The 20,000-nt window shown below is 38.7% G+C and overlaps 1 protein-coding gene across 1 annotated transcript in view; it reads left to right on the top strand.

The window, feature by feature from the left end:
- Positions 1-20,000, top strand: part of LOC136248450 (transient receptor potential cation channel subfamily A member 1 homolog) — a 90,083-nt gene that overhangs the window by 27,994 nt on the left and 42,089 nt on the right. Inside the window, exons 5-10 of the mRNA XM_066040230.1 lie at positions 661-946; positions 2,259-2,347; positions 2,539-2,594; positions 2,671-2,758; positions 3,184-3,328; positions 5,100-5,263. Coding sequence (XP_065896302.1) covers positions 661-946; positions 2,259-2,347; positions 2,539-2,594; positions 2,671-2,758; positions 3,184-3,328; positions 5,100-5,263 — 828 coding nt within the window. The remainder of the gene's footprint in view (positions 1-660; positions 947-2,258; positions 2,348-2,538; positions 2,595-2,670; positions 2,759-3,183; positions 3,329-5,099; positions 5,264-20,000) is intronic.

Genomic DNA, 20,000 nt, shown 5'->3' with positions numbered 1-20,000 from the left:
CATGCTTCAATTTTTTAAAATTATTTTTGCACTAGTTGATATAATGGCACCATTTCTTTCTTTTGGTATGCATGGATTGCAGAGGTGCTTTTCAAACAGTTCTTGTCCGAAATGCTGTGTAACAGGTTGGACATAGCTGACAACAAATCGTAATGGATACTTCACTTTTCAGACGATGATTGATATAGCTGGGGCGCACGGCGCCATTTCAGATGTGGTATGTGTGGGTTCACCAGTCATAATAATTATTTACAAAAAAAGTTAACAAACAAGTACACAGGAAAATTTGGAATTTTCAACTAGAGTAGGGACCATAGTACATCGATAAAAAGTACTGAAACAAGCTGGAGTAGTGCACGATATTAAATCAAAGTAAAACAATAAGAAGTGTTATATCCCTACTGTGCTCTAGATACCATAATGGAAATGCACAGTAGGGATATAACACTTCTTATTGTATTACTGTGATTTAATATCATGCACTACTCCAACTTGTTTCAGTACTTTTTATCGATGTGCTATGGTCCCTATTGTAGTTAAAACTTCCAGATTTTTCTGTGCACTTGTATACTTAGTTTTTCATAAGACGAGATATGTAATGTTGTATGAGTTGCAATGCCCAGTAGTAAGCTTTCTGCAATCTGATGTGATATCATGTAGGGAAATGTGTAATCGCATTGAAGATGGGGAAACAATGTTGAAATGGTGGAAAGATGAAGATGACAAAACAATGTTGGAATGCAAAGACAAAGATGGCATGACACCATTGTTAACAGCTACTGCTTCTGGTAGTGTTGGGGCTGTGAATTCATTCATTGTGAAACCAGGTGATGATCAGCCAGATGGCGATGACGAACAATTTGAAGCTAATGTGTCAGCTGCTGACAGTCGTGAATGTAATGTTATTCACCTGGCTGTTGAAAATGGTGATGTGAATGTGCTTAAGGTTAGATGGGCAATGTTTGTCATTGTGTACATTTGTAAATTTGCCCATGCTAATTATGCAGTACAGTAGTACTGTATAGTATAGTAGGATCATGAATGTTTATGTATTCCCACCATTAATAGGAATGGTAGGTAGGGTGCCTTGATAGGTCTTCTCCTTCATGGTTGGTAGTACGTTAGTTGGATAAAGTTAAGTCCAAATATGCCACAAAATGCTCTCAATCAGTTTCTTACAAATAGAATGCTTTATATGTTGGAGTCTTGTGCTAGCTCACTAGCAGACGTGGCAAACAAGCATACAGATGAGGGAACTTTGCTTTGAAACAGTTTGCAAATAAACTTTCACCTTTGAATGAGGTAATGCTTCCATGATTTTGTCCAGCTCATTAAAATGTGAAAGTTTATTACATGCAATTATTTTTGGAATGTCTTGGCAAATGTAACTCAATTATGGGTATCTGATTTTTCACAGTTAGACTTTGCTTAATTTGTTGACACATACTTTCTGATCATGCATCACAGACTTACTTCTGTCCTCTTTTGTGTCGCATTTCTTTTCACTAAGGTGTCCATTCACAGGTAGTGTATCAACAGTTTTTGTGTTAGCTATCACTTAAGAATAAAATGAGCATTGTCCATAATTTTCTCGAAGTAAGGGATTGATTGTAGTCATGTTTTGCGTATTAGTCTGAGCCATGTATCAGGGAGAAAATAATGTACATCTGAAACTTAATTGCTTAAACAAATGGATACTTACATTAACAAACAAGTGTAAGTAATAAAATCATGAATGGCTCAGATCACAGAGTGGTTGTCAGAAATTCTGGATTACATGAGGAATGTGATGAACAGGAAGTGATCTCACTATGACTGCCATATAAGTGTTTAGTAAGCAGTGTCCTACATTTCCAAGGAGCACAGGAGTTTGGAAATCCAAAACATGGTACTCAATGTTGTTGCAAATGTTAGTCCCACAGTTAGTGGTGTTGGTGATATCCACAAACAATGTAAAGGCAGCCATGTTTCTCAGACAGCTATAGACTTTGTTCTCTCTCATCATGGAGGTGTCTGACAAATCGATGAGATCTTACAATCCCTCATTTGGTGAATGTGGGCTTGCTGGTGTTGTTCAATTTTTCCTTGTCTAATTTTGATAAAATGCACCTGGCGTTTACAACATTTACACAAAATCACTTTTTCATCATGTTGGTTACTGATTTTAGTATTGTGATATGTCTAGATTATTTGTCTACAACAGAAGTCTACTAAAGCTAAAGATGTAATTTATGCACAATCACTGTATTGTATTTTAGGCTGCTATAGATTTCAATACGGACATCAATATGAGAAACAACAAATTCCAAGTTCCGCTACATATAGCGTGCAAGAGTGGAAATCATGAGTGAGTCAAAGTAAATGTTACCTGCTGACGGTTGGTTGACTAGGTAGTCATAAAAAATATGTAGATGGGATGTAATGACTTTATAGAAGCAAAATGCAAAATTATTAACTATACGTAGCATTTACTTATTTATTTTTACAACATCCTAGATGCATATAGATTCATTATCAATAGCTAATATTTGTTTGTAGGGTTGCAATGGAGTTACTCAAGGAAGGTGCCAAAGTGACATTAACAGATATTAATGGTATGTCACATTTCATTAGTGCTATTGTACATATGTATGTGTATGGTTCATAGAATTAGTGGCAATGTTATTACAGGTAGAACACCGTTGCACATTGCCACTTTTAATGGACACTTGAAGATTGTCAAGCTGTTGATCAGCCATCATGCTGACATTGATGCAGTGTGAGTGTGATGTAAATGCATGTACTTAGCTAGTTCTGCAACAACCAGCACAGTCCACACCCAAACTCACACCACTGAAACACCACAAGTTGCTATTTGCACAGCTACAGTGTACTATATCTGCAGAAGAGGATAATGACCCAGCATCAACTTAGATGAGAATGTCACGCATGTTTGTGGTGTTGTAACTGTAAACTGCTAAACATTATTGTTTCATAAAAGACAATTGCATGCTTAAGATGAAGCCATAAAACATACTGAACCATACACCATGTTTTTAGTTGTATTGGAATGATTGCTTGCAGCTCCATCATCATGGGAAAATACATAATGGAAAGTTGTTTTGTTTCTGAATGGCGTATGTGTTGTATGTACAGACTTACACCTTATGTACATATCATTATCATGTTATTGTTTTGTTTCAGTAATGAGAAAAATGGCCGTACTCCCCTAACTTATGCTGCTCAATATGGCCATGAAGAAATTGTTGACTACTTACTTGAGGTGGGAGCTAATGTGAATGGGAAATTTGAAGGAGCTCAAAAAAATCCCAAAAAGATTTCTTGGAATGTAAGTATAAATGCATCTCATACAGTATGGTAGTATGCAACATATACAAGTAAAAATTAGGAATTTTAAACTAGAGTAGGGACAATGTAGTACCCCAATGAATGAACAGTAGGGATATTTGCTTATTATTACAGTATTTGGACACTATGCACTACTGCAATCCAGTACATTTTATTGGGGTGCTACATTGTCCCTACTCAGTTTATAATTCCTAATAATTGTTCTTGTCAGTGAAATTCATGACCACTATAATGGCTACCCCGAATGTATATCACAATTCTAGTTTTAATTGTATTCATGAGTGAGGTATGATCTGCAGCGATCCTGAATGCAGCTTAATTCATAGAAATACAAAGGCTGCCCACTTACATTCCAGCTGCACCTCTATTGATACAGACCAGGTCTGGCGGCTACGCCAGACTAAATCATTCATGGGCACGAGAGGTTGTAGCATCCTAGTTGACAGTAGTCTACTTCGTACACATACTTTGCACATACCATTCTACAAGCAGTGCATTTCCTGGTGGCAGGTGGCATAAGTTACACTGTGCTGCAACAAAAAAAACTAAGCAAACTAGTATTTAAAAAAGGCTATTTAAAATGAAGCAGAGATCTATATAAAAGGTAGTGAAACAAGAGATGAATGATGGTATTACAGCATAGCTCGGTGGAAAAGTCCCTACTTTGGCACATTATAGCTATAACAATATACTTTTTTCAATGCCAAAGTAGGGACTTTTCACTGAGCTATGCTGTAATACCATTATTCATCTTTTGTTTCACTACTTTTTATTGCATAGATCCCTACTTCATTTTTAAATTAACAATTTTTAAAAATACTAGTTATCTATGGTGTATCATACAGTATGATAGTGTATATTAGGGATCATGGAGATTTAGGGTTTTCGGGTCAAAAATATCACCACCTTCATTGGTTAGGTATAACCAAGTCCAAAGCGTCTTCAGTACAACCTGAAACTCTTCTTGTTACAAAATTAAAACTTTTTAGTGGAATTTTCTACTGACTGACTGCCTAACTGGCTAATTGATTTCTACAGACAAACGTGGCTAAGACTACAGGCTTGATTTTTTCACTGTTCAACATTGGTTCAGCCTTGCAGGTGCCTTTTGGCATACCACAGTATGTACAATGCATGCTTCATGGACTTGCCTCTGTCCTCCTTTGCGTCCCATTTATATTTGCTTGAATGCGCAAAGTGTTGATTCGTGGTAGCACTTCATGATGCATTTGACAGGATTTGTCCAAGTTTTCTGTTGCGACTAATTGATTGCAGAGGTCCTTCTCCTAGTGTTTTTTTTTCCATTCATTTTTAATGCTGTGTAACAGACTGAACATAGCTGAAAACAAAGCATAATGGCCACTTTGCTAATTCAGTAAGTAATAGTTGGATCCTGCATTCTGATGAAAACAATAAGCATGGTGCCAGTCTTTCTGTTCTGATGTAGTATGCATGAGTTCACTGGTTATAATAATGTTAAAAAAAAAACATGCATAAGGAAATTCAAGTTCGATTAGAAATAAAATGTAGTGAAACAAAGAGGTCGCCTATACACTAGTGGACATTTAATCCCTAATTTAGTCGTGGGTATAGACTGAAGTAGGGATTAAATGCCCACTAGTATATCTTCAGGTGTAATAAACCTCCCTTGTTTCACTACTTTTTATTCCAGCTAATTGAACTTTATACTTGTATAATGTTTATGCAAATTCATGGTTTGTTTGTACACTCATATTTATATTCTCTTTTAGACTAGTCCACTGTTAGCTGCTTCTTATTATGGTCATGCGAAAGTTGTTGAACGATTGCTTAAACAAGATGGAGTTGATGTCACCCTTGAAGATTATGAACTAGAGAAGGGGAAGACACCACTCATGTGCAACTGCTTGGTGTTTGCCATTATAAATGGGCACAGGTTTGTGTTTAATAATCTCTAGGGTGTGTATGCAATGCAATATGTTATAATGTAGAAGTGTGAATGAGTTTGACATTCTGGGTGTGTCATCATTGACAATGTGGCATATGTAACTGACATCTTATATATCTGTATGCCATAGTAACGTTCTATATGCTACAGGCTGTAGTGCACATTATCTGTGCTTTTATATATGATATATTTACATACCATATGTGACTGGATCTGCGAAAATCCGACATAATGGTGCATTTTTCAAATTCTTTATTATAGAATATTTATAATTTACTTAGCCACGTGCATGCTCTGGCCAAGTTTCATCCTCATATAGCAACAACTTTTGGAGTTACAGCCCTACAAAGCCGCAACAACAGAAAAATCGATTTGTACAGCAAGTATTAGGAAAATAAATTACATGCGATTACAAAAACAGCTGTAACTTACAAATACAATGCAGTACAGAGTTGCAACTTGCACCATTGTGTTTGCCATGAATAGGGGAGTCCTTTACTGGGAAATTGTGTTCTTCTATAACCATTCTTCACTGCATACAGATACGAAATCAGTGAAGAAAAATCGATCGCATACGATCGTTTCAACGTGACGTAAACAAACGCCCATAATGTACGTATCATTTAGTCTACTACAACGAAACAAAAATTTTTGAACTCCTCTTTAGTAGGCGAATAAGATGATATCCAGGTTTTATCATAGAACTCACAAAGAACAAAGCGTTCACAAATTTTATCAAATTTTTTTAAATTACACAAATATTTTACCCATTGCAAATCAATGAAAATTTAGGCTTGCACCATTATGTCGGGTTTTCGCAGATCCGGTCACATATCTATTGAGTCTGAATAGAGATTATGTGTGAGACAATTTCATTGTTAGACTTTAAAGGGTTTGGGATGCTCCTTTGTACGTAGTTCTAGAAAGGTTTCCTTTTTTTTATTTTTTCAGCAATCTTGAATCTCTCTCTATTTTATTATTTGTGACCAGATCTGCAAAACAATCATGCATTTTGAATTCCTGTTTATTAAACATTTATATTCTACTTAGCCAAATGTACCCTCTGGCAACGTTTCAGCCTCATATGCCAATAACTTTTGGAGTTACAGCCCTACAAAGTAGAAACAACAGAAAAATTGATTTGTACAGCAAGTATAGGGAAAATAAATTATAGGTGCTTACTAAAACGGTTGTAACTTATGAACAAATTGATGAACTGAGCTGAAAGTTTCACCATCGTGTTTGTCATGAATAGGGGAATCAATTATTTGGTAAGTTTGTCCTTTTATCGCCTTTCTTCACTGCATACAAAGACGAAATTTGTGAAAAAGTTGGTCACGTATGATTGCTTCGATGTGACGTAAACAAACGCTCATAACTTGCATATCCTTGGGTCTGCTGCACCAAAACAAAGAGTTTCCAACTCCTATTGAGTAGGCGAATAAGGTAATATCCAGGCTTTTATTGTTAGTCCCTTCCTTCACTAAGAAAGAAGGATTTAAAATTTTTCAATAATACACAAATATTCTGCCCATTTAATTGTATTCAATGTTTAATACTGTAAATTTAGGCTTACGTGATTGTGTTGGGTTTTTGCAGATCTGTTAACATTTTTACTTACAGGCAGGTAAGCTTTACTATACTGAGGCTCTACGTACTTTGTTAAGCATATGTGTATACCACGGCATAGTAAGTTTTAAGTGAGGGGGATATATAAGGAGGGTAGCTAGTAAGCAGTTAATGTAATTTGTGCAGACCGCATGTGAAACATGGTAGGGGGTCTGGTGGCATGCCTTTGGAAATTGACTGAAATTGAATTTGACAGAATTTTATTTGAAAATCCACCTGAATATTTTATTTAAGTGAATGACTGCCTCAATGACTGTTCTATTAGACTGTCTTGATATTTAAAAGTGGAGGGGCTAAGCCCTATCTAAATTCAGCTCATAAGTGCCACAAGGCATAAGCTCCTGCTGCAACAAATATAGAGGGGGAAGCCTCAGTGGCCCCCTTATTGCTACACCGCATGTATTCATTTGTTTGCCTAGTCTTATGTAATAGTTGTACTATGGCTGCAAGCTGATATGTACCCCAGGGGCTGCAGGCCCGAGGAGTAAGGGTGTATATATCAGCAAAATCCTGACACAGTTGTGGTATACGTGATATATATCACTCAGGGTACACTCAACTGATAGGTGAAAGAACAACAGATCACTCACCCCATTTGTTTTATACACTAGCATCTGATGATTGATTGTGGTTTCAATGGTGTAACCTCTCTACAGGGTGACTTAAAATATAGCGTGGAGAACGCAACCATGGTATCCACTTCTACTGCAACTGTTGTACGATTTTCCTCATCTGCTTCCCAGGAGAGAGAATCTGGTTATCTCCCCAACACAGAAGGAGTCCATTATGCCAACAGGGGTACCTCAGCTAGCCACCTGGCCATCATCAGGCACCAGTGCCAATAAGGAGGCCTTTCAACAAAGCTACTTGATTACTGGCAGCATCTTGGAGGAGCAAAACTACCTCAAATTAAGAGTCATTCTTCAAACAATGGGACAGCCAGTGCAACGAAAGGGATGGAGTTTCACTTCTGGACCTATAAAGGATGTGGAAAACTATCTAGGGCTATCAATACAGATCAGTAAATCTCCTCAGTACATGAAACAATTGATGGTGAGTTAGTGGGCCAACACTCTCTAGTGTCTCGTGTATTAAAAAGGATGTTTAACTAATGACCCCCTAAACCTAAATAGCACTCAGTTTAGAATGTAGATTTAAGTCTTGAAATGTTCAGGAAGGATTGATCACCTTACAGAAAATCTTACAATCAGGACAGTTATGTTAATTGTTTTGTCTGTGCAGGGGAGCTGATCTGGCAGCTCTAAAACAACAGAGCCTTTTGTCCTGAGGGCGTTATATTTATTCCATCACACTTATCAAAGCAGTCATGCCCTTCTCACAACAGGGCAAATTTTTCTTTCCAACATTCAAGGAGGATGATTGTTTATGCCCTGTAGCGACTTTGAAGGCATATGAATTTCTAACCCAAAATTTTCGTCATATATCAGGTGAAAATCACCTGTTCCTTTCATTTATTGGCCAGCACAAACCTGTGACCTCTAGTACCATTGCAAGGTGGTTAAAAGCATGCCTTAGGAGAGAAGGTGTTAATACGTCAGTTTTTCAAGCTCATTCAACAAGAGCAGCAGCGTTTACCAAAGCAGCTATGTCTGGTGTAACAGTAGAAGACATACTAAAAGCAGCTGACTGGTCTGGTCAGGGAACTTTCCAGTGCTTCTATTACAAGCCAACACATTCAATAACATTTGGTATATCAGTGCTGGTGGCCAGTACATAAGTGTGGTTCAAAATCTCATGTTGATATAGAAACTGAGTCTTCTGAAGTATCATTGTCAAATGACTCTGGTCATGCAATGGCCACCTGCTCTGTTTATAAACACCCTTTTATATTACTGTGTATAGTAGTTGTTTTCTTCCAAGATTTTCTTTTAGGTTTTGGCAGTGCAGTTGAATGTATCAGTGAATGAAAAAAGCCGGATGTGTGTGACAGCAGCTACACCTATGGACAGTGACATGTGCTACTATTGCGCATACCCGTAATTTATATTACTTCTTGTATCTTCAAACCTTGGTATCTGTAATTGAGAATTGGCCAATTACATGTTGATATTTTAACTTCACCTTCCTCATACAATTACGAATTGCAGGTGGCCATTGCATAACTGAGCCATCCGACAATTAAAGGTATTGATTACATCAGTCAGTGTAACATTTTAAAATCTTTGAACTTTATGTACTCAGTAGCATTTACATTCTTTCTTGGCCACACCAGATATCAGATCTTTTAGTTGTGGTTATTACAGTTACTTGTAGTTTCTTGGACACGCTTTTTTTACAGTGAAGATGTTTTTGTACAAATTTCATTTATTTTGTAACAAATTTACTGTAATATAAATGGTACAGGATCAAGACACACGATAGTGTGTCATACAGCCAAGTACGGGCGTGTGACAGACAAGTGTGTATTTTACAGGAAGCAAGAAAATGCCGTTTTCATGCATCTATAACTTGATAGTGCCTGACTGGAAATCAACCACTTTTACTGTATAATTCCCCCAGGGTGGGGCACCTCCCATTTTAAATTTGAGCTCAATCCACCAAGCCATCACTCAGATATACATCTTCAAAGTTTGTCTTAGTTTCTTCATATTTTTCTTTTCTTATTCTTCTTTTCGCAACACTTAGAAAAATCGCTATAACTCATGCATGCTTTAGTCGATTTTCTTTATCAAACTTGGAGGGCAGTGAGAACGTAATGCAGCATATTTGCAGTCCAACTTTTGTATACATCGGATAAAGAACAAGGGAGTTATACATGATTTTCAAAAAATGCAATAGCGATATTTTGTCAAGGCCACAGGGTAAACCGCTTGAAGGAATGGCTTGAAATCGGTCTGTATGTGGAGTAGCTATCGTAGTGCACACCTTTTGTGGTTTGAAAGAAATCATGCTAACAGTCATGGAGTTATAACAAAAACTCCAACTATGTGTAAAAAGCACACAATCGAGTTTTGTTAATAAAAAGTATTACTTGTCATGCCTACCAGGCAAACTAGTTTATGGAATCAGCTGAGAATAGGTAGAGAAGTAGATTAATTGTTTTAAAGCAAGCTTTCAATGGTTTATAAGGAATCAGATAAAAACCACTGAGTTACACAACTACTGAGTTACAATGCGAAAGTCAACTAGGTGTAACAAGTGCACAATCGAGATACTCTAATAGTGCAGTCACCCTAATAGAACATTAGCTTCATAATAAGCCTCTCTATTAGAACGTTCAGCTACAATCAAGTCACCATGTAGAGAGTTCAGCTAACAACAGGTCACCCAAAAGAGAGTTCAACTACAATCAAGTCACTCTGTAGAGAGTTCTGTTCAACTACAAACAAATCACCCTGTAGAGAGTTCAGCTACAAAAAAGTCACCCTGTAGAACAAACAAGTCATCCTGTAGAGAGTTCAGCTGCAAACAAATCATCCTGTAGAGAGTTCAGCTACAAAAAGTCACCCTGTAGAGAGTTCAACTACAAACAAGTCACCCTGTAGAAAGTTCAGCTGCAAATAAATTACCCTGGAGAGAGTTCAGCTACAAAAAGTCACCTTGTAGAGAGTTCAACTACAAACAAGTCACCCTGTAGAGAGTTCAGTAGAAAGAAGCAGCCTTGTAGAGAGATCAGTTAGAAACAAGTCACTGTGTATATAGAGAGAGTTTATGCAACTATAAGCAAGTCACCACATAGAGAGATCAGCTAGAATCAAGTGACTGGGGAGAGTTCAGCTACAAACAAATCTCGGTAGAGAAATCAACTGGGGCCAACAAGTAATCTTGGCTCTGTCTCTGCGGACCTTTGACAGTGTAGACAGGATTGCACCATGGGGCATTTGCATACCCCTTGAACCGGCTCCAGTTCTGATTGAAGGAATCGATTGCCTCCACTGCTGGATCTGATCTCCAGCTGAAGAAGCATGGAAGTTGGTGGGTAAACCTGGAGGCAAACATGTCCACTTCTAGGGGACCCAGAGCTTTGTTGATCTGATTGAAAACATTCATGTGAATCATCCAGTTACAGTCATCCCTCATTACTCTGGATTCTTCGTCTGCTATCTTGTTGTCCACCCCTGGCAGATATTCTGCTAACAGGTGGTGGTGACAATCCAGGCACCATTTCCAGATCTCTATTGCTATTGAGTTCAAGGTAGAAGAGTGGGCACCTCCATATGATTGACATATGCTTTGGCAGTCATGTTGTCTGTTCGAATTAATATGTTCAGATGTTCCTTCCCTTTGGAGTAGGTCTTTATTGCCAAGAGCACTGCTATCAGTTCCAGTGCATTGGTATATGCATTTCCTGCTCCTCTACTCACCAAAGTTCCCATTTGCGGAGGTCCTGGAACCCCACCCCAACAGGGATGCATCTGTCTTGATTGTGATATCTGATGAATGGTGAGTTAGTGGGGCAGAGTTGTAAGTCATAGCAGAATTGGTCCACCATGCCAGCTTCTGATGTGAGGGTTACGATTTGTTGGTATTGCTCCTTCACCTTCTGAGGAGATGCAAGGGGAATTACCCTTTTTATTGGGGCTTGTTTGTATATGCCAGTGAAACGGGGGGCTCTGTTTTACTGCATTGGTCATCCCGACAAAGGAAGCTACAGGTGTAGTTCTCATACTGATGGTTCCTTTGTTATGTTCTGTGCCCCTGGATGGATCTTCTGCATTTTGCTTCGTGGAAGGGAAACCTCCATCTGTGTTGTTGATAATTGGTGACCTAGGCACACTATCTCTTGAACTGGTGTTTACTGGGACTTCTTGCTGTTGATTGTCAGGCCAAGCAATCCAAAGAACTCCTGAATCATATTCACTTGCCTTGTCAACTCTTCTGGTGAATCGCACATCACTAACATATTGTCCAGGTAGATTATCAATCTCATTCCTCTTTCCCTCATAAAGGCAATCACTGGCTTCATCAATTTTGTAAACACTCGAGGAGCACATGACAGTCTGAAATGAAGGCAACTGAACTGGTATGTCTTGGTTTGCCATTGAAGATATTTGTGGTGGTCTGAATGAATCGGAGCCAACAGGTATGGGTCGATTTTCACTAGCCAGTCTTGAGCCCTTATCAGATCTTCACCATGTGGAAGCACTCCATCTTGAAGTGTTCCTCTGGGATGAATTAATGCCCTCAGATTTATCACTGGTCTAAAACCACCATCTTTTTTGGGAACAATAAAAATTTGGGATATGAAACCCCCCATTATTATTATTATTATTATTACTAGGACCGCGTCACATACATCCAAGTACATATACCAATGTGACAGCCCCCTGGTGAGGCTATTAGGTGGTGAAGGCACGATCCCCAAATCAATTCAATATATCACAGTAGTGACAGATACAACACAATAGTGGCATCATAACTAAAGGCCACCAGTAGCTAAGTGCCAGTACATCATTGGTGTGGTAATGGCACAGTGATGTGTACAAAGTATATGCATACACAACTTACAGGAGATGCACAATAACTGTAGGAGTATACAAGCCAGGTGAACCAGATAAAGGAAGACAGCCAAGCCAGCCAGAGCCTAGTAAGCTAGGTAAAGGAAAAATGTACAATAATACAAGAAAACATTTAAAACATACCACACTCTTTACAATACATTAGTACAAACAGACAACCAAACCAACCAGAGCCTAGCAAGCCAGAAAAAAATATAAAATACAAGACATATGTACATTACAATACAAATAAACATACCTGTCCTGGTGCAGCTGGCATGTCAAACCTATTCAGGTGTCCTGCAGCCATAGATACACGGAGCGCATCCACTGGCAGCTGGCATGGCGACTTGAGACTTAGTGTGCCAGCTGGCAACACTTTCAAACACAATTAAACAGCAATTCGCTCATCTAAATAGCCATTTGAATCTGCCGGCTCGATTGGTAGTGGGTATATCACGTGCTGATTTGATCGGCATTAAATAGAATTGTTGTACGTTTCTATCACCTCCACAGAAACATTCACCTATTATACGATTATCTCTTCATACAACATGGATTCTATTCCCGGTGAGTGCGAAGCCTTAGGCCTTGTAGTTTTCTCAAACATTATTTATTAATTATTTATTTATTTATTTCATTATTAATGACATAATTTTAACCGCGTTTCGTATTATTCTTAGTACTTGGTTGTATAATTATCAAATTGTTTAAAGGGATACACAAAAGGCATGTACCTGTACAAGGTGATACCCTTACATCAAGACACACGGTAGTGTGTCGTGCGGCCCAAGAAGCTGGCGCGCCACACCCGTGAGTATATTGACAGGAAGAACGAAAACGTCATTTTCACACATTTGTATCTCGGTGATCACTTATCTGATTGGAACCAAATTTGCTACACAGTTGCCCGCCAGCCAAGGGAGTCTACATTCCAAATTTGAAGGAAATCGCTCCAGCCATTTCCGAGATACGAGCTGCCAAAGTTTCGTTTTTTTTTCTTCGTTTTTTTTCTTCTTCTTCTTCTTCTTCGTCTTTTTGCACACTTGCAAAAATTGCTATAACACGCAAACGCGTACTCCGATCGCCTTGAAATTTGGCACACAGAAAGGGAGTCCAACGGCGAATCCTAGCATCAAATTTGGTACAAATCCGATGAATGGTTCAGGAGTTATGACCGATTATTCGCGTAAAACAAGATCGATTTGTTGTCACGCCTACAGGGTAAACCGCTTCATGGAATGAGCTGAAAATTGCTATGTAGATGGAGTAACCATCGTAGGAGTGCCTTTTGGTGGTTTGAAAGGAATCGAGATAAAGACCACGGAGATATGACACAAAACCCAACCTGTGTCACAATTACGCGATCGATTTTTATGAATAAAAAAGTATTAGTTTTCACGCCTACTAGGCAAACCGCTTAGAGCAATGAGCTGAAAATCGGTGTATAGCTGGAATAATCTTCATAGAAAGTCCTTGCAGTAGTACAGAAGAATCGGATTACAAACCACTGAGTTATGATTCGAAAGCCAACTCCGTGTAGCAGATGCGAGATCGAGATACTCTAATAGAACAGTCACCCTAATAGAGCATTCGGCTAATTTATTTATTCCATTATAGAATTTTATTACATCACAAGTTATTCTATAGGGAGTTCAGCTGCAAACAGTTAATCTTATAGACAGTTCAGCAAGAAGACAGTCACCATGTGGAGAGTTAAGCAAATATATCACTATAGAGATTCAGAACATTACAAGTCACACTGAAGAAAGTTCAGGTCATGCACTGTGTAGAGAATTCAGCTACAATTAAGTCACTCTCTAGAGAATTCAGTTACACAGAATTCAGCTACACACAAGTCACTGTGGAGAGAGTTCAGCTACAAACAAATTACCCTTTAGAGTGATCAGCTACAAACAAAACACTTTGCAGGGTGTTCAGCTGCAACAAATCAACCTTTAGAGCGATCAGCAATGAACAAATCAACACAAATGTACCTGTAGAGAGATCAGCTAGAAACAAATCATCCTGAAGAGAGTTCAGCTACAAAAAATCACCCTGTAGAGACATCAGCTAGAAACTAGACACAGTGTAAGTAGTTCAGCTACAAGCAAATCACCCTGTAGAGAGTTCAGCTACAAACAAACCAACCTGCAGAGAGATCAACTACAAACAAATCACCTTATAGACAGTTCAGCTACAAACAAATTACCTTGTAGAGAGATCGGCTACAAACAAATCAGCCTGCAGAGTGATCAGCTACACACGATTCAACTTGTAGAGAGATCAGCTACAAACAAATCACCCTGTAGAGAGATCAGCTAGAAACTACACACAATTTAAGGAGTTCAGCTACAAGCAAATTACCCTGTAGAGAGTTCATCTACAAACAAATCAACCTGTAGAGCAATCAGCTAGAAATAAATCACCCTGAAGAGAGGTCAGCTACAAAAAATCACCCTGTAGAGAGATCAGCTAGAAACAAATCACCTTGAAGAGAGGTCAGCTACAAAAAAATCACCCTGTAGAGAGATCAGCTACAAACAAATTGCCCTGTAGAGAGATCGGCTACAAACAAATCAACCTGCAGAGAGATCAGCTACACACAAATCAACTTGTAGAGAGTTCAGCTACAAACAAATTACCCTGTAGAGAGATCGGCTACAAAAAAATCAGCCTGTAGAGAGTTCAGCTAAAACAAATCAACCTGCAGAGAGATCAACTACAAACAAATCACCTTATAGAGAGTTCAGCTACAAACAAATTACCCTATAGAGAGATCGGCTACAAACAAATCAACCTGCAGAGAGATCAGCTACACACAAATCAACTTGTAGAGAGATCAGCTACAAACAAATCACCCTGTAGAGAGATCAGCCAGAAACTACACACAATGTAAGGAGTTCAGCTACAAATAAATCACCCTGTAGAGAGTTCAGCTAAAACAAATCAACCTACAGAGAGATCAGCTACAAACAAATCACCTTTTAGACAGTTCAGCTACAAACAAATCACCCTGTAGAGAGATCAGCTAGAAACTAGACACAATGTAAGGAGTTCAGCTACAAGCAAATCACCGTGTAGAGAGTTCAGCTACAAACAAACCAACCTGTAGAGCGATCAGCTAGAAACAAATCACCCTGAAGAGAGGTCAGCTACAAAAAATCACCCTGTAGAGATATCAGCTAGAAACAAATCACCCTGAAGAGAGGTCAGCTACAAAAAATCACCTTGTAGAGAGATCAACTACAAACAAAACATTTTGCAGAGAGTTCAGCTACAAACAAATCAACCTTTAGAGCGATCAGCAACAAACAAATCAACCTGTAGAGAGATCATCTAGAAACAAATCAACCTGCAGAGTGATCTGCTACAAACAAATCAGCTTGTAGAGAGATCAGTTACACAAAAATCAACCTGTACAGAGATAAGCTAAAAACAAATCAGAGTTCAACTAAAACAAATCAATCTGCAGAGAGATTAGCTACATACAAATCACCTTATAGATAGTTCAGCTACAATCAAATCACCCTGTAGAGAGATCAGCTAGAAACTACACACAATGTAAGGAGTTCAGCTACAAACAAATCACTCTGTAGAGAGATCAGCTACAAACTAGACACTAAGTAAGGAGTTCAGCTACAAGCAAGTTACCCTGTAGAGAGTTCATCTACAAGCAAATCAACCTGCAGAGCAATCAGCTAGAAACAAATCACCCTGAAGAGAGGTCAGCTACAAAAAATCACCCTGTAGAGAGATCAGCTAGAAACAAATCACCCTGTAGAGAGATCAGCTAGAAACTAGACACAATGTAAGGAGTTCAGCTACAAGCAAATCATCCTTTAGTGAGTTCAGCTGCAAACAAATCAACCTGCAGTGAGATCACCCAAAAAAATGCACTTGTACAGAGTTCAGTTACAAACAAATTACCCTGTAGAGAGATCAGGTAGAAGAATTCACCTTGTAGAGAGTTCAGCAACAAAGAAACTACCATGTAGAGAGTTCAGCTGCAAACAAATCACCCAGTAGAAAGATCAGCTAGAAGAAGTTACCTTGTAGAGAGTTCAGTTACAAAGAAACCATCATATAGAGAGTTCAGCTACAAAGAAATTACCCCGTAGAGAGTTCAGCTATAAGAAGTCACCTTGTAAAGAGTTCAGCTACAAAGAAACCATCATGTACAGAGTTCAGCTACAAAGAAACCAACTGTACAGAATTCAACTACAAACAAATCACCCTGTATAGAGATCAGCTAGAAGAAGTTACCTTGTAGATAGTTCAGCTACAACAATTCACCCTGTAGAAAGATCAGCTAGAAGAAGTCACCTTGTAGAGTGTTCAGTTACAAAGAAACCATCATGTAGAGAGTTCAGCTGCAAACAAATCACTCTGTAGAGAGTTCAGCTACAAAGAAACCGCCATGTAGAGAGTTCAGCCTCATACAAACCACCTTGTAGAGAATTCAACTACAACAAATCATCCTGTAGAGAAGAAGTTACCTTGTAGAGAGTTCAGCTACAAAGAAACCATCATGTAGGGAGTTCAACTATAAAGAAACCACCATGTAGAGAGTTTAGCTGCAAACAAATCACCTGTAGAGAGTTCAGCTAGAAACAAATCACCCCGTAGAGAGATCAGCTGGACGAAGTCACCTTGTAGAGAGTTCAGCTACAAAGAAACCATCATGTAGACAGTTCAGCTGCAAACAAATCACCCTGCAGAGAGTTCAGCTACAAAAAAATCACCCTGTAGAGAGTTCAGCTAGACGAAGTCACCTTATAGAGAGTTCAGCTACAAAGAAACCATCATGTAGAGAGTTCGGCTACAAAGACACCACCATGTAGAGAGTTTAGCTGCAAACAAATCACCTGTAGAGAGTTCAGCTAGAAACAAAATACCCTGTAGAGAGACCAGCTAGAAGAGGTTACCTTGTAGAGAGTTCAGCTACAAAGAAACCATCCTGTATATAGTTCAGCTACATTTCAAGTCACCCAGTAGAGAGATCAGCTGCAAAAAAATATCCTGTGTGGCATAATGGGCATGTAATAAATATATGTATATAATTTGTATAATTACTAATAAAATCAAAAATAATTGAAGTGCTAAAATTCTTCTTTAAGTTCTTTTCTTCTTCCTGTGGTAAATAAAAAAACACATGGGTTAAAGAAGCCCCAAAGCCAGCCATAGGCCGGCTTTGCAGTATACAAATACAAAAAGAAGTGATATCTAATCAAAAACAGGCAAGCTGTAAAAAAAGGTGCGGCCCCCAAAAAGGCCATGGTGAAAAAAGATGTGAAATCCAAGGTGGCGGCCAAGAAATGGCTGTGATGGTAGGTTAATGGTTACATTTTAATAACGACAATTCAGGTGAATTTTGTGCCGCTTGATCTTGGCACCAAATTCACCTGAATTGTTGTTATTAAAATGTAACCATTAACCTACCATCACAGCCATTTCTTGGCCGCCACCTTGGATTTCACATCTTTTTTCACCATGGCCTTTTTGGGGGCCGCACCTTTTTTTACAGCTTGGCTGTTTTTGATTAGATACAATCTTTACAGTTACAAAAATACAATTACAAAAACAGAACAACATACACAATACAAGTACAGAATTAAACAATCTCATTAAAATAAACTGTTTCAATCTAGATCTGAAATGTTTAACCTGGCTTCGTGCCAAAATGTCCTCAGGAATAGTGTTCCACAAGAATGCCACGGATACAAAAAAACAAAAATGGAAAGCATTGATAGCAGAAGAAAACACTTTTAAAGTTCAGGAGTGCGACCTTGTACACAGTGTATTGAACTCAAAGTAATCACTAAAATTTATTCTGGTACGCCCCTTCCAAATATCATACAAAATTGACAGTGACAAGAATTGTCGTCTAGACTGCAGGGATGGCCATTGCAATTCACTAATACAGTCATCCAATGATTTGGACCACTGATGTGATTGTGGATTCCAGGTGCTACAGATCCAGCGTGCTGCTCTGCACTGCACTGATTCAATCAATTGAATGTTAGAAGAAGTAAAGGGAGACCAAACAGGACAGGCATATTTAAGATGGGGTCTCACAAGGAACTTATATGCAATGTTCTTAGCCGAAAGTGAAGCACCAAACATAATACGACGAAGATGATTGAGACAAACCGTAGCCGTATGCACACAATATTTGCAATGGTCGAACCAGTTCAATTTTGAAGTTACAAAAACACCAAGATACTTCACTTTCTGAACCCAGCTTATCAAATGAGATCCAATATAGTAATTAAAATGTAAAGAATAGCGCTTGTTGGTGATGCTCAAGGCTTCACACTAGTGGATTTAGTCGTAACAACCAAGTCAAGGTCCACTCATATATCCTCCTAAGGTCCCATTGCAACAACTCGCAATCACTCTCACTGGAAATGTTCCGATACAAAGTAAGATCATCAGCGAACATCTTTAGATAGGAGTGTGAGAACACAGATTTTATATCATTAACATATAAAATAAACAACAGTGAGTCCAAGATATAGCCTTGGGACACTCCTGAAATAACAGGCAGGGACACCTAGAGAAATTAAGGGGCCCAGGGTATAGAGTTAAAGTGGGGCCCCAGAGGCAAGGAGGTTTCCATTCTGAATCACAACTTTACCCAAGCTGTAAGTTGAAGACCAAAAAAAAAAAAAAAAAAAGTCATCACCTGCTAACAATGACAATAGTTACCCCTCACCAACCATATCAAGACACACGGTAGTGTGTCGTGCGGCCCAAGAAGCCGGCGCATAACACCCGTGAGTATATTGACAGGAAGAAAGAAAACGCAATTTTCGCACCTCCGTAGCTCTGTGCTTCCTTGATGAAACAAGACGATTTTTGCTGTGGACACTCCCTCCAACTTCAGCACTCCACATTCCAAATTTGAGCGAAATCGCTTCAAGCGTTCCCGAGATATGCGACTTCAAAAATTGGCTTAGTTTCTTGTTTTTTTTTTTTCTTATTTTTCTTCCTCTTTTCGCACACTTACAAAAACTGCTATAAAATGCGAACTCCATATCCAATCGCCTTGAAATTTGGCACACAGAAGGGGGGTATAAAGGCGCATCTCTGTACCAACTTTGGCTGGAATACCATAAACAGGCAAAGAGTTATGAGCGATTATTCACGAAAAATAACACCAATATGTTGTCACGCCTACAGGGTAAACCGCGTATGGGAAGAAGTTGAACATCGGTGGGTGAATAGGTTAATTATTGAACCTCAAACCTTTTGTGGTTTGAAAGAAATCGAGCTAAAAACCAGGAAGATACAACGAAAAAACCAACAGTGTGTAACAATTACGCAATCGAGATTAGCTAATAAAAAACGACTGCTTGCCACGCCTACCAGGTAAACCGCTTGGGGTAATGCTTTGAAAATCGCTGTACAGATGGAGTTATCATCTTAGAAAGGCTCTTCAATGGTGTAGAAGAATCAGACTTAAAGCCACGGAGTTATAACACGAAATCCAACTTGGTGTAGCAAGTGCGAGATCGAGATACTCTAATAGAGCAGTCATCCTAATAGAGCAGTCATCCTAATAGAGCAGTCATCCTAATAGAGCAGTCACCCGAAGAGAATTCAAGAGATCAGCTAGAAACAAGTCACCCTGT

The sequence above is a fragment of the Dysidea avara genome, chromosome 3 (assembly GCF_963678975.1).
Source record: "Dysidea avara chromosome 3, odDysAvar1.4, whole genome shotgun sequence".
NCBI classification, from domain to species: domain Eukaryota; kingdom Metazoa; phylum Porifera; class Demospongiae; order Dictyoceratida; family Dysideidae; genus Dysidea; species Dysidea avara.
The sequence above is the reverse complement of the archived record's forward strand: the minus strand, read 5'-3'. Positions and strand labels throughout refer to the sequence as shown.